Source organism: Pholcus phalangioides, unplaced genomic scaffold (genome assembly GCF_987345545.1).
Source record: "Pholcus phalangioides strain wild (caught in Gottingen) unplaced genomic scaffold, Ppha-v1.0 ptg000009l_1, whole genome shotgun sequence".
NCBI lineage: Eukaryota > Metazoa > Arthropoda > Arachnida > Araneae > Pholcidae > Pholcus > Pholcus phalangioides.
Window position 1 is genome coordinate 42,685,352 of NW_028301602.1, and position 15,491 is coordinate 42,700,842.

General features: G+C 39.5%; 1 protein-coding gene and 1 pseudogene across 1 annotated transcript in view; both read right to left on the minus strand.

Annotated features, from left to right (window-relative positions):
* Positions 1-577: 577 nt before the first annotated feature.
* On the minus strand, positions 578-697 carry LOC149083107 (5S ribosomal RNA; annotated as a pseudogene).
* A 1,745-nt stretch (positions 698-2,442) lies between these two features.
* The window catches only part of LOC149083108 (beta-1,4-N-acetylgalactosaminyltransferase bre-4-like), a 92,630-nt gene continuing 79,581 nt past the window's right edge, over positions 2,443-15,491 (minus strand). Inside the window, exons 4-6 of the mRNA XM_089236247.1 lie at positions 11,996-12,118; positions 3,781-3,882; positions 2,443-3,660 (exon numbers count right to left, since the gene is read on the minus strand). Coding sequence (XP_089092373.1) covers positions 3,477-3,660; positions 3,781-3,882; positions 11,996-12,118 — 409 coding nt within the window. The 3' untranslated portion in view covers positions 2,443-3,476. The remainder of the gene's footprint in view (positions 3,661-3,780; positions 3,883-11,995; positions 12,119-15,491) is intronic.

Below are 15,491 nucleotides of genomic sequence, written 5' to 3' on the forward strand. Positions count from 1 at the left end.
CTCATAACATTTAATATGTTTTAACATTTCTTTAACGAAGAAGCAGTGGATGTCCAACTAATAAAAATTTGTAAACACACCAAAAAGTAATTGCTGAAATTCTGCGGAAAACTTAGAAACAGTGACCGGTATTGAAAAGCATGAAATTAACACGCATCGGTGTGCAGCATATAATTGAACAATTATGTGGTATAATACTACTTATCATTTTCATGCTTCACGCTGGTTTAAAAATAACAGCTAATTTTAACTGAAGAATTATACAAAAAAACACTGTTCTGCTTTCATTCAGCGTAATGCTTTTTCCTCTCTTGTATAATAATAGATTATATATTTGTTATACTACTACCTCTTTACCGCACACCAATTCCGGTCATACATCGCCATACGGCAATTTCTAACCAGAGGAGCTGGGTGGGAGATGAAGTCACAATCTATCGGTGGTCGCCCCAGGCTCAGTAGGTAAAGAACTTTTTTTTTGACATTCCATGCTCGGATTCGAACCCGTGGACCTTGACGCTAACCTCACATAGCGAAGACGAACATCTTAGCACTGCGCCACTCGGGTGTAAAGTGATGCCAAAAGCACGCGGTAGTCCCAGGTGGTCACTCTCGCTATGTACTAACCACGTCCGATGCTGTTTAACTTCGGTGATCGAACGAGAACCGGTGTTTTCAGCATGGTATGACCATTGGCGTTATTTTTTATTGCTCTATAACTCCTGATAAAAACATCATCGTATTATTGTCATTAAACTATATATTGTTTATTTTCATACCACACACCGATTTTAAACGCGTAACCAGTTTTACTTCAAGAATTAATTGTAACATATAGTTTTGTTTTTTTTATTTGATAGGTAGCGGCGGAGGTCTCAGCTCAATGCTGTTTCTCGCTTTATACTCTACTACTAAATCACACATGTAACTCGTCCGTGTTGTGAACCTAACGTGAAACTTGTTTCTGTGTAATGCTTGTTATAGTGCTGCCACCTACCACGTATTTTTCGAACTATGAGTGAAGTGTAATGTTTGAAGATTTTACCGTTGTAGGCCTGTTGCTCGCAGCGGAGAGGCATTTTAATGGAGAGATCGGCTTGCATAACTACCTCGAAGTTGGGAACCACAGAAAACCAATTTCAGCCGATCACCACTGTAGCGACGATGGGGGTCGAACCCGGGACTCCGCGATGTTAGTCCATCATTATGGCTACGCGATCACCACAGCGGCTCTCGCTATATATTAACTGTTCCATGAATTTGGAATGATTTGAAAGGACAAAATAATCAAAATAGCGTACTAGGGGTACGGATTGCACATTTAGACATGTCAAAGAGTCAATTTTTTTCCTTATAAGAAAAAGAAACAACTCATATTCTCAACGACACGTAAACAAAACACATGCAAAACATCTAGATTATGCAGCAAACATTAGCTTTCATTTGAGAATGTAAAAGCAACATAAATGTGTTCGATGTATTTACCACCATTTGCGAGAAAATTCTGCAAAACATCGAGTGAGGGAAAACCACATTCAGCCTACATTTACCCGCAGCACGTCGCAAACGATAGCAGAGATCTTGCGGCGCTCGTATGACATCTTCCAGCTCAGACAAGGTGGACAGACTTCAAACCTTGTTTGAGCTGAAATATGCCATACACCGAGATTTCTGCTATTGAGACTCTACGACATGTGTAATGATTTTCTCGCATATGGTAGTGGTCGCGTCGATCATTTCTGTTGTTTTTGACATTCTCAAGTGAAAACGAATGCTTGCTGCATAATCTAGATAGATTTCAGGTGCAGTAAAACTTTCTTTTGCGGTGGGACAAACAAATTCGTCTGTAAAAGAGGGATGACCGTTAATCAAGGGTTTAGAAAGTATACTTTTATTATTCACGGGGAAATAATTATTTGACCGTAAAAGAGGGGTGACCGCATCTGAGGGCTATCCGTTAAGAGGGGTTTTACCGTATTTTGTTAAGTGGCAACTATCTATCGGAGGGAATTTTAATTATTTGTTTTCTTGTGTCAAAAAAAAATCCGACTCTTTAAAGTCTAAGGTAGCAAACTGTACCCTGGTACGTCAATTTATTGGTTTTTTTTTAAAAATCCGTCCAAATTTATGTCACATCCTGCATATCGTTATCCTGTAAAATGTAAACCTATAATCAAGATATTAAATTTCCAGCAACAGTTCCCCCACGACCTCGTTTTGCGGAAACCTTTGTTGATATATTGAAAATAATTACTAAAAAAATCTTATTCGAAGGCGGAATCGTGTCTCAAGAAACATCAGATTGAGATTGTTTCGACGCTCAAACGAAAAACTTTCTTAGAATCAAAATTAACATTGAAAAAAAAAAACAAAAAACCAGAGACCACATATAATAACTATTAATCGAAGTCGGGGGGAACAAATGGCTTGACACAATGGCAATGAGAAATACTTCCTTTATTTATTTACTTATTTGAGCACGCACATGGAATGATATATCATTGGGCTTTATTTACACGACCAGAGAGCACACGATATTTACACAAAAGCACACGTAAAGAATTTCAACGCGTTCAAATTAACGAATTAATTTTTTTTTCTTCGCTTTTTTAAATATTATAGTAATTTCTTTCAGATCTTTTTCGCTGCACGAAATACGGACGCATCCAATTCTCTCATCGTTAAACATAAATTATCACAAAATCATTTCGCGAACAAAAAAAAAGAACAACACAAAAACAAAACACGTAAATTGCAATATTGTTAGTTCCAACTAAAGATTTTGATAGAAAATCGCACGAAATTTCTCCGTTCGTTTATAATACAGAATTATAAACTATTTTTATATAACTCTTTGTTTTTCTCTTCCCTAATGATTAGCCGAAATTTAGTTTATCAGGCACTTTTATGAAGAAAAAAAGAAAAAGGTTCGTCTTTGTGTGAATAACAACTCAACGGAGACTGAACTTTGTTTTAGTTTTTCCGAAGTAAGTTACACCGAATGAACGTGTATCATAACTTATACGTATCCTGCTAATGACCAATTTTGGACTTGGACATTCCTCAGAAACTGGCACTTTGGTGCGATCTTTAGATTGCATCTTATTTGATTTTTTCTCACATAAATTCGTTATACCTTAAGGTCACTCCAGAACTTGATTAGTGGGGCATTAGCGCCACTAAAATAGATCTCTTGTCTCTAGAACAGGAACAGTGATTTGACATCACAGCCAAAGAACCGTGCAAGATTCATATCGAGTGAAGGTGAAAAAAATAAGACGATCACAAAAAATACCCCAGCTCTATAATAATAATCCGCATTTATACGTTATCGGGCTGCCGAAAAAAATCGCTGTGTGTGTGTGTTTGTGGAACTACGAAAATTATGATAATTTTCGTCCCGAGTCTTTTACGCAGACTGCCCTGCCCTGTCCTGCCCGAAACTACCGAAGATGAGACATAATTAATCCCCAAAATTAGAAATTGATGATGAGCTTTTGGCCGGAGTCTGTATTCTCGAACTGCCACCTGTGATAATGCCCGATATCGATCATCAAGTGCGTGTAAGGCATTAAGTCTTTTCTCCAGACCACCCTGTACTTCGCGGTGCTGAGACCGTCTTTGGATGCTCGCTTCTTGGCCATTCTCAGCAATGCTCGTCTACAATGGGAGAATGAAATAACACATTAAATATGAAGGGAAACAAACAAACTCGAAGCTCACAGTATGCATCTTTTTTTTCCATGCCCATATCAAAAGAGACGAGAATAGTGGACTTACCTTATCGCATTTGGAGATTCTGGTCGATGGTTGTGCTTTATCATGGTGTATCTCGCCAATGATTCCGGTGGCCTGATGATTTCTAGCTTCTTATATTTTATCCTTAGAGAAAAGGAAGAAAAAGAGGCTTTGAGATAAGCAGCTGTTATTTTCAGAGACATTTAGTCTAAATTTGCTAAACAGCATAATACTGAGAGAAACAAAAAAGTCTAACATAAATAATAATTTCACAACTGAGCCTCGATAACGCAGAATAGCACAATGCGAAATACTGCTTTATGTGAAGCATGCATCTGATGCAGTGCACGCCGCTTAATGTAATCACATTGGGACTAGGGGTTTCTGATAACAATAACCAATAGATAACTATACTTATCAGAAATCGGAAAGTGAATACGATGACCATAAGCCCCGTTCGATCGAATGGAACGTATGAAAACGGGACAGCTCAGTTTTTCTTTTCCACATAAGTGGTTGCAAATGTCATTTCCTTTTACAATAATGTTCAATAATATTGTGAAAACAAGATATTTTTGTTTTAAACTAAAATACAAATACAACGCCACAACAGGCAAAACGCCCAACGAGGTGGCTGAGAAAATTGTGTTTATTATTATTATTATTCAGCAATTAAGGGAGGAGCTGAATGGAGCTGGGGCTAATGTGTTTTAGGAATTACAATAATTTTTTTTAATGCACAGTACGTTCCTTAGATTCCTTGAGAAACTTTTTCGGCCGAATAAATTGTGAACTGAAAGAACTGAAGAAAGAACTTTTTTTCCCTTCAGATTACATTTGTCCCACCTATAGGTAGGCCATTGCAAAAGTAGCTTCTTTCGTGCATGGATCATAGCGGCTGCCACTGGGGTATTGTGAACTGAATGCAGAAATGTTTGTAAGGGAGACGGTACACCTTCTGACCTCCTACATAGTCTTGCAGGTTGAAAATGCTGAATCGGGGGGGGGGGATGGATCAGGTTCAACTTTAGCTTCAAAGTGAGCAAAACAGATTTGGACGAAAAAAAAAAAAAAAGCCGAAGTCCTGATAAAACAAATTTTTTCCCGTGTTATGGTATTGGTCCGTCCCATATTTTACGAATGTTATAAAAATACCCGGATGATCCATGATTCTAATAAGCGGCGTTTACTGCATTACCAAAGTGAAAAATTCTGATATTCATTCCGAATTTATTCTTGGAATGAAATTCGGTTTTCGCGAAATAATTTAAGCTTCCACCACGGTTCATTCGGTCTGGCGTTATCGAGGTTCCACTGCACAAAGATGAATAAAATATGTCCAAAATAAATCATAACGTTTATAATTATCAGACTTCTACCTTTTTCGGTCCTATGTCGAGACCGCATCAGGAAAGAACGGTACCTAGTTGTTATAACGGCCCCCCTTACAGTAATGTGAAGGCACAGAATTCGGCTTCTCAGTAGAACTCATAAGTTAACTAAACTAAACGAACCGAGCACGACCAAGCTCTGTCGCACCAGCGATATAAGCTCTGTACCCCGGAGGGTGTGGTCGTGCCGGAAAAACCCCAGCTGGAAGTCCGGCCGGGTAAGAAAATCATAATAAAAAAATAGAATAAAATAATAATTATAAAAATAAGGAAAATAAATAAGTGATAGAAAGAAAATATATAAAAAAAACAAGTAATAATAAAATAATAATAAAACAAATTAATGATCGGCAAGCTGTGAGCTTTTGGCCCCTTTTTCCTTTTCACCATTGTTTCATGGGCTCTCGGCCTCTTTTGATGTTTGTGCCGTGTGGGCTTGTCAACTCTTTTATAGGGGTGGCCTCATTTTCCTGTATATTATACCTGTATATTTTCCTGTATATTATACCTGTATATTTTCCTGTATATTATACCTGTATATTTTCCTGTATATTATACCTGTATATTTTCCTGTATATTATACCTGCATATTACACTATTTAACTGGTGGCCTCTTTTCCCTGCGGTCCAGTTAGTGGGCCTCTGCTTCTTTTCTCATTTTCGAGATTTTCTCTTCACGTGGGTCGTCAGCTTCGGGTTCGCTATCTTCTGACACCGACGCGGAGGCAGATATCTCCGAGTATCGGCGCCTGATAGATAGTCTCGTCGGTCGCCTTACCGGTGTCGGTTCTTGTTGCATATGCTTGGCTTCCTGTCTCTCTGGACCCATACACCTGACTTTTTCTGGGTTGTTCCCCAGGAATGCAACAAGATCTGCCAATTTTCTCGTCTCCTCAGGTCTGTCCTGGATGTTCTTTGTCCAAGCTGCGATCCACCTCTCGGCTGGTGCGTTGAAATGTAGGTGTGTCGTGTGCGGAAAGGCTGTTGCGCAGTGCATTTTCGTGCATATCTGGCCGCATCTGCACCTGTCTCACGGTACACCTTAAACCTCCGAAAGTTGGCGACAAAGGGACCATGCCCTGTAATGAAGATGATGCTCTCCCTTCTCCATTTATTCATCTTGTTCCTGACCCTCGGTAGTATCTCGCGTGTTGACCGCCCTGGTTTGTCGACGGTATCCCATGCTTGCTGTCACTCTTGCATCATATCACTCTATAGGGTCGCTTTGGCTGGCAAGTGGAGGAGGAGTACATTGTATGAAACCGTTCCATCTCTTGTTACCTTCTTAACACATCTGTCGGCCTTCTCATTGCCCTACAGTCCCGCATGAGTTTTGATCCAAGACACACGAATGTGAGGGTGTCTGTGGAGCAATTCTCTATTTTTTCCGGCTGTTCTGGGGTTTCCGGCTTAGTCAAGGGGTTTATTTATTGCATGGAGAGGCCATCTGACTTGATATGTGCCGGAATGTTTAGTGTAACTGCATCATTAAGAGATTTATGCAACGCTAGTAGCTCCGTTTGGAGTAGTAGTTCTAGTAGTTCTCTGCTTGCAGCTTGCACTTCCAAGTCTTGGGAATGGTCTGTTGTGCTGTCCGTATATAGGCCGTTCCTGTCTAGCCCTCCACCTTGGAGCCGTCCGTATAGTACTCTATTTCCTGAGGTGTGGGGTCCGTTTCTTTTAACTGCACCTGGTATCTAGGTAGTGTCTTTGATGGATGGGTTGACCACCCGACACAGTGGTGCCCGCAGTTCTCCTCAACCTCTGTAGCACCTCGGTCATTTTCACCTTCTGTGATGCCAGCTGAACTCATATACAAAAACCAAGACGAACTGTACCAATGAAGTGCCAAAAAAAACTTCTGGGCCGCAAAGGGTAAAAATCAGAAGTATTTTGAGAAGTATTTTAATTCAGAAGATTTTTAGACTTTCTTTTCACACAGTCGAGTTGCATTAATGTGGTCACCAGCTATAACCTGCTATAGACGATCTGGAAGTAACAAAATAAGGTGCTTGAGGGTCTTCACAGATTCATAGAATTAAGCAGGCTGCAGTTAATTCGATATCTGCTGCAAATAGTGGAAGGTCTACCGTAGAACATGATGATAGAGTTGATTCAAACATTTCTTGATTGGGTTTAGGTCTGGGGAATTGGAAAACCTTAATAATACTTGCAAGTCTTGGCCATGCTCTTCCACCCATTTTTCTGACATTTCTGTTCAAGTAGCATGTTGCGTTTCCGTTCTGGAATATCTCACACACTCTAGAGAAGAAAATCATCATTTAAGGGTATAACGTAATCAACGAGGATTCATTTTTTCCAGATGGTATGGATGAACTCAGGTTCCACCGACAACAATGCTGAATTACCAATTTGTACTTTTCGGCAGTTGTTTCAGAGAGTACGTTCTCGGAGAATCCTCGTCTATATACAGGACCTATTACACAACAAGACCTATTCATTCCATGTAACTCAAAGAATGTTATCAAACTTTCGGCAATCGGCATCACTTTGGAGCTATATGCACAATGTGGTTCAACTACATTGACATTCAAGATACTGCTAAATCACACATGAATCTCGTTCACATTATTCTGCGGAAGTTCTAACGAATTGGTACATATTGGAACGTGGGTGTCCGTGCAGTGAACCTAACGCGAAATTTGTTTCTGTGTAATGCTTGTTACGGTGCTGCCATCTGCCATCTATTTTTCGAACTATGGGTGAAGTGTAATGATTGAGGTTTTGTACTGTTGCCCTCTGTGGCGAAACTTTTAACGGGGAAATATCAGCTCGCATTCGACATTCAAGATACTCTAATGCACCGGATACTTCACAGTTCATTTGGGCAGCGATCATGGACTCGGAAATAGTTCCCAATCAATAATCTGACAAATCTTGTTTAATCTGTGGCTGCCGATACATTATCAAAATGCTTACATTTTGCCTTATATTCATTCCAAGATTCCAAGTTGGGTGTTGTTCAAAACACCGCGTTATTTTAGTAATAAATTTCTAATTAAAATTCAAGATGCGATATTCACTGGCGACAAAAATGCACATTTAATGGCTGTTCAGAATAATCCACGTAAATTGTTAATTGGATAACGAACTTGAACTGGGAAGAATACCCGGATGAACTACTAATAAGCTGAACTACCTTGTGCATAACATCGTGCTGGATGAAGTGAAAGGACTATTAATTAGAAAAATCTATAAAACGGCTCTTTCCGGAACAAAATTGGATCCTTGGCAGCGTTACAACAACCAGTCATTTCAGGTCCTTTATTACAACCAGTTCTCGAAGAATAAGTAAATACACTGTGGTAGTAGCAGCAGCAGCAGTAGGGAGAAGGGGGGGGGGTGACCCATAACACAACTTAATGAGTGAAGCGTGTAAGCGGGATTATCTGCCTTTTAGCGAGCGGTGCACAACACCGTAAATGCACCTCCATTTGCTGGATTTCATCGATCAGATGCAAGCGTCAAACTGTAGAAGGTGGGTTAAAACTCTTCTTGCGAGATGAGAGAGAGAGAGAGAGAGAGAGAGAGAGAGAGAAAAGAGAGAGATGGGGGTGTGAAGCGCTGAAAAGACGGACCAAAAACAAGAATGGATGGACGGGGCGGAAAATGCGTCTGCCAACTTGGAGAATCGCTCTCCACCAACACCGGCAGCAACGCGAGGCTCTTCAAACACAATGGCCAACTTCCTCGCACACAAGCATACAAACAGGAGCCGAGACGAGGTGTTGCGTGTTAACTTGGCAAACATCGCAGACAAAGCCCCACGACACCGTCGCGTAGGTGACTGAGAATCTCGCTTTTGCGCGAAACTTCGGCCCAATGTTTGGCTACCTCCTTACAGTTGTTTTTCTTTTTTGATTGGGTCTCCTCTCTCTTCCATTCCGGGCTCTAGAAGTAATTGGACGGTGAAGAGGACCCTTTTGTTCAGATCAAACTTCACGTCATTCGAGGAGTGCCATAAAGGAATAAAGTAGATTGAACGAAACAGCCTTTTATTCCAGATAGAAAGAGGAAGAAAAGAGGAGAATCTGTTTCCTAAGATTATTTCCAAGACAAACTAGGTGTCGCTAAAAAAATATGGATTTGTGCTGTAATGAATTACGCACGATCAGGGCCGCATTTAGATACTTGGTCAAGCACGTATTTCGGCGCCCCCGAGTAATGTAGAAAGAGCGGTTGAAGGGTGAATTCGAAGCTCCCTCTATTTCAACGCGTGGGACACCAGGCCTGCCTGCTCCCCCTCTAATTGCGGTCCTGCGCACGATACATATGATCGTCGACAGTAGATGTAATTCGTAGGATACAACCCAGCCCAAAAGCAGAAAAAAGTAAACCTGACGCTGCATTTCTTGCAAGTAGAGACAAGTAGAGCTCAGATGGGCAGAACACCCGAATCGAGTACCAGCAGCACCTCCTAGAGATAGAAGGCCTCTGCACTGTTTGCCACAGACGTCATTCAGACTACCTAGCAAGTTTGCCACATTTTAAAACGCAGCATCCTATTTCGTTTCTTCTGATTTTGGCGTAGAATCTTCTTGATTGGCTCACAAATACTACATAGTGATTGGATGTCGGGCATAGAAATCGCCAATTCTGAGCCCGATCATTTCTTTTCCTCACAACGATGATACTATTCCCTGCACGAGCAGGGAATTTTTTTCCCTGAATATCCTGAGGGAAAATGGACTACTTACTGACGTTACAAGCAGACTGCGGAGGCCTTCTATCTCTAGGAGGTGCTGGTACCAGCATGTAGCAATTCGAAAGACGTGCCAATCTCTTAATATATCTCGGTCTGCTCTGCTTACAATGCAGATTATAGATACCCATTGCCCGTGAGCCAAGAGTCATCTGATGTGACCCGCGATCTCACACCTAATTTCGTAAAAATGAACTAAGCGGCATATTTTTATATATCACTTGATTGATCCACAGAACATTTCCAGATCCCTTGAGTGACCCGCTGAACATTTCCCCTTCAGTGGCTTGCGGTACAGTTTCTGAGTACTTGAGCTACCAGAAGTGCAGGCCCACATTACTCAAGTTACGCACGTCCTCAAGTGGTCCGCGGTACCCTTACAGATTATTTAACTTGTCCGCGCGCACTTATGGATCACTCAAGCCGGCAATAGCACAAATCCCAATCACATAAGTGATCTGCGGTACATTTACAGATCACTCAAACGAAATGCACCGCACTCTCCCAAAAGGTTGAGCAAACAATGTTTCACAGCACGAGACGAGCCTGTCGATTGTAGATATGCCGTACACACGTCACATTCAGTATATTAAAAAGCTAGCAATTGATTGACTCTTTGACACAAAATCATCTCGGAATATTCTTTGAAGTCAAGGAAAGAGATTATTTTGTGGATTGTCAAAGTGAACTCGAAAAGAATAGTGTCTCCATCGGGAATCGAACCTTGCTCCTCTCACAATCCGGGGCAAGTACACTAATTTATACACCATGTGCGATACAGTTCTACTTTTTCTCATTTTAAGCATGGAAATTGGTACCGGGAAGAAAAGCTTCCCTTATACATACATGTTGGATAAAACATTGATTGTTATCAAAAAATTACGAAAAAATTTAAGTACATTCATCTCATCTGGAAGCACATAAAAACGGAAAAATTGGCGGCCGAATAGCCGCAAAAAATTGTTAAAAATTATTAGTTGGCTACTCATCGCCCCTCGTGTTTCTTGGCGATATATCTATAAAACACTTTTTTTCTTTTCACTATTTTTTCCCGTCTTTCCTCCGGCTTTACTAGAATTACTAGAATTACGACATGACATTTTATTTCATGTCCTTTATACCCACGAGGGCTAGAATTACGAGTTATCTCGCTTTTTTTTCATTTTCTTCTCGTCTGTTCTGTACTTGATCACGTGCTGTTTGAATGACGTCATTCTAAAGTTTTGCGGGATTTTTAAATCAGTTCGTGGCCTCTACAGGGGTCAAAAATATTAATAATTAAAATTTTTTGAGTGACTCATAGTAATCTCGCCGAAAGTTTTTGTATTTTTGTTTATACAGGGTGTCCTGTAAGTGCTAATGCGGCCTTCATCTCATCAACCGTCCGTCGTAGAGGTATGATTCCAATTTAAAAAATGCTCAAAAGGCGTTCAAAAATTACCGTTTTGAGAGTTAAAATACATCGTGCCACAAAATAAAATAAAAAAATCCGAATTTCTATACGGTCTCCTTTGTCCTCTAACTTTCAATTAGAAAGTCGTTATCTCCTGAAGCCAAAAGAAAAAAATTCCATGCTTCTAAGTGCAATATTCGCTGAAATATTTGAATTCAAAAACTGGTCATGGAAGAGACAGGGCAACAACAACAACTTTCTTATTGGAATTTGGAGGACGAAGAGACCGAAGAGAAATTTAGATTTCTTATTTTGCGGCACACTGCATTTTCACTCTCGAAACTGGTAATTTTTGAGCACTTTTCAAGTTGAAACTATACCTAGAGGGGACGCTTGATGGGATAGAGGTCACATTAGCAATTATGGATCACCCGTACCTAAATGAGTAGAAACAGCGGCGATTTTTTTTCAATACTTTTAAGACGTCACCTTGGGACCTTTTCCTTGTATGTTGGATCCCATTAATTGAATTCCGCGGTTCCAATTGAAATCTTTCCCAGTTAGGGAGGAGAACAAAATATGCAGGCAAAGTATTGCGGGAATTTTGTGTTAATAAGGGGTTAGGCCGGTTCCATTGGAAACTGTCGAATGTAGAGAGATGTTAAGTTGACCGGTTTCATCGTACTATGTTACCTATACGAAATAAAATAGTCGAAATTTCTATTGAATTCGGATCAACTTTAGGCTCACCTGTACGCCATGTCATCGTCTTCACCGCCCCAACCCCAGTACAGGTTAGAATAGCCATTGGCGTCGAAATAGTGCTCGAGTTTCAGAGCAAATACTCCTCCCACCAAAAGATTGTACGGAAGCCTGAAAGAAAATAAATAACAAAAGTAATTAAATGTATACAATATTAAATCGCTGTATTATTTCAGCATTATTCAAAGAACGTGAGAAAAGATCCTATAGGATGTTCGGTCAAACTCGATTATAACGACAATAACTGTTGTCGGTCTGGAGTGATTTCCAAGAGAATAATGTCGATGAACATCGGTTAAGACGTCGGTGAAGAGCAATCACCTCGGATATGACGACAAATTTCTTTTCGCCGCGTTTTTATCCGTTTTACTGAGGCTTTCCTCTGTCTTCAGTTTATACCTAACGTTGAAAAAAAAGATTCTTTCATGTTTGATGACCACTATACGAAACATCCCCATATTTTGCTCTCATCGATTTAAAAAAAAAAAGAGTTTTTTTTTCAACGAAGCGTACTTTAATACCTATCATTATAATGATCGGGGATGAAAATCGACTCTCGGTATAACGACCTCACCTTATAGCGATCATTTCATTACAACGACCAATGAGAAGTCCCAATTGTTTTCATATTACCACTTACCTATATGTTTCCCCTTTCGATATAACGACAACCCAATACAACGTCCGTTTTTGACGGAACGATGGGGGTCGTTATAACAAGTGCCGATAGTACCTTCATTATTAATTTTGTGCGAAATTGCGTCATAATGAATGTGACTAAATATTCACCGCACGTATTTCCCATATTTCATTTTCTTCCGCGTGAAATAAATTTCAGCATATTTGGTGTAGCAATGAATTTCTCGTCAAGAGATATTTATAAAAAAGATAAGAAATTCAATCGACGCTCGATATAACGACCTCCACCCAATCTAAAATGAACGTTATATTGAAAATAAAACACATATTATAGTCGTTATATGAAAAAAATTTGGACGTACCAGTCGTTGTAATGGAATAGTGACAATAACGTGGGGTCCTTATAACGAGCGTCGGCTTTATTTGGCAATCTCACCGACAACTGACGACACGTTTGGCGAAAATCGGTGATGTCCAACATTAATTATCCAAATTTTCCGCATTTTTCTTGGTCAGATGTGGTAGAAATGTGGCATATCACTCATCATAATGAAATTAAAACTTCATGCACAACATTTGATTGCAACTGGTTACATTTTTAGACAAAAAAGGTGTCAAAAACGTCAATTTCAGTTATAACGAGAAAATTTCGTGGAATCTTCGATGACGTTATAAACAAGTCGAATTCGGTTATAAAGGAACTGAAGATTCCGTGAATTTTTAGTCGTTATAACCGAGGTGTCGTTACAACCGAGGTTGCTGTTTTCAGACCCTTTCCACCGAAAAATATAATCGGATCCAATCAAATACTGTGTGTATATATAAGAAGTTGCTATTTTATTACGAAATAATAAAATAAAACAGCTTCTGGACAGTATTTGATCCGGAGAAAACGGGAAATTGGGGCTATAAATGCGAGAAATCACCAATTTTCACCAAAAATATTACTAACTGTCAGGGGAAATCACCAAACATGGCTTACTAATAACCCTTCCCGAGGAATACAGTGTATTAGAAAATATACTGTGATTCAAAAGGTATTTCACCGGGGAAAAAATTAACATGGCAAAGGTTATGCTGAATATTTATATAGCCATATTAATTTTTACACAATTTATAAACTATGCAAAATGCCTTCATCTCTGATTCTAGTAAAGGTTAATAATGTAACTATAATTCACCGCCAAAAATCACGGGGAACTTTCGTAATGGAAAAAAAAAGAGTCGGAAAGGGCGAAATTACAGTAAAATAGAGGAATGTTTCCTATGCGGAGTTACCTAGTATAAGTATTAACTTGGTACAGTGGAATCCCGTTATAACGAACTCCAAAAGACCGGAGAAATCACTTCTTTATAACGAAATTTTGTTATAAAGGAATTCCAGGTTTTTGCATTGTTCCTATACAAAATTATCTGGAGAATTAAAAAAAGTGTTCCTTAAAACGAGATTTTCGCTGTAACGGTATTCGACTGTATATTGATTATTTTGTACAAGTAGAACTTGATAAAATTACATTATATGATACATGGTACGTAGCTCAACTAAGAAAATTTTTTTTTTTAGTTTTGACAAATTTTTTAAAAAATGGAAATAAATTTCTTATTTGGAGGTTTTTATTTTGGCGACTCTCTCGCGACCCCTCTAGCTTATTGAAGTGACTTCCCCAAGGGGTCACGACACACACTTTGAGAACCACTGCTCTACGGCCAGGCCGCTGTGGTGGTCGAGTGGTTATAGTGACGGACTCGCTATGCGAGGATCCGGGTTCGAACCCCACAGTGGTGGTCGGCTGAAGTTGGTTTTCTGTGGTTCCCAACTTCAAGGCGCGAATGTGAGCCGATCTCCCCGTTAAAAAGTCTCGCCACAGAGAGCAACAGGCCTACAACATTACAAATATTCAATCATTACACTTCACTCACAATTTGAAGTATAGATGGCAGCACTGAAATATCATACACAACACTAGCTACACACTCAGACTGTTAAGTGCACTCACTTTGTTCCATTCATGAATGAATGGTGTTCATTCATTCATTCTACGACCAGACCACCAGTTATTGACGTTATAACCGAGTTTCACTGTATTTTGTGTTTGAAACGAAGCATAAATTGTTTTTCCACTCAATTTCTTTTTGATAGTAAAATGAATATGGTCACTGTTATGAATACTGGTGGTGTTGCTCTCGAGCACGAAAGAAAGAAAAAAGGAGATAAGCTACGCAGATTGTTTATTTTATCTCTCAACGTGCTCAAAGTTCCCAAAGAGTAAGTGATCAACTGTATCTGCGTCTAGGCACGTTCCCTTCTGGGTTTTTATTCTACGTTGAAGGGCAGGCAGGTATATTAAGGTGTAACAGGGGAAAAAGTCGCACCAAGTATGTAATAAAAAAAAGAAGGAGGTGGAATTTTTCGCTTATAACGTGTGTTATAGCCGGAGACGGCGTAACGACTACGTCCGGTTTTGCCGTGTTTTCTCTCGGAAACTTGTTACGGAAAACTGCCGTTTATTGCTCTTGTTCTTCGGATGCTGTGTTACTGCGGGAAAAGGAAAAATAGAAGAATACACAAAGAGATAGCTGGGAAAAAAAAGAAGAAAAAGAGAGATTTTCTTCCGGGTTCTATCATGTTATCTTATTAGTGTCATGAAAAGAACAGCCTCTGTTTACTTGATGGTAGTAAACTTATATTTATATCTCTGTTACATCTCTTATCACACGGTTTATATACTTTCTAGATCCGTATCGTTTCCTGTTTTCATTTTTGTGAAATTTGATTTTCAGGTTATATTTTTATCCTTGACACAATGTTTTTTTTTTTTTTCAGGAAAAAAATTTGAGTTACTCA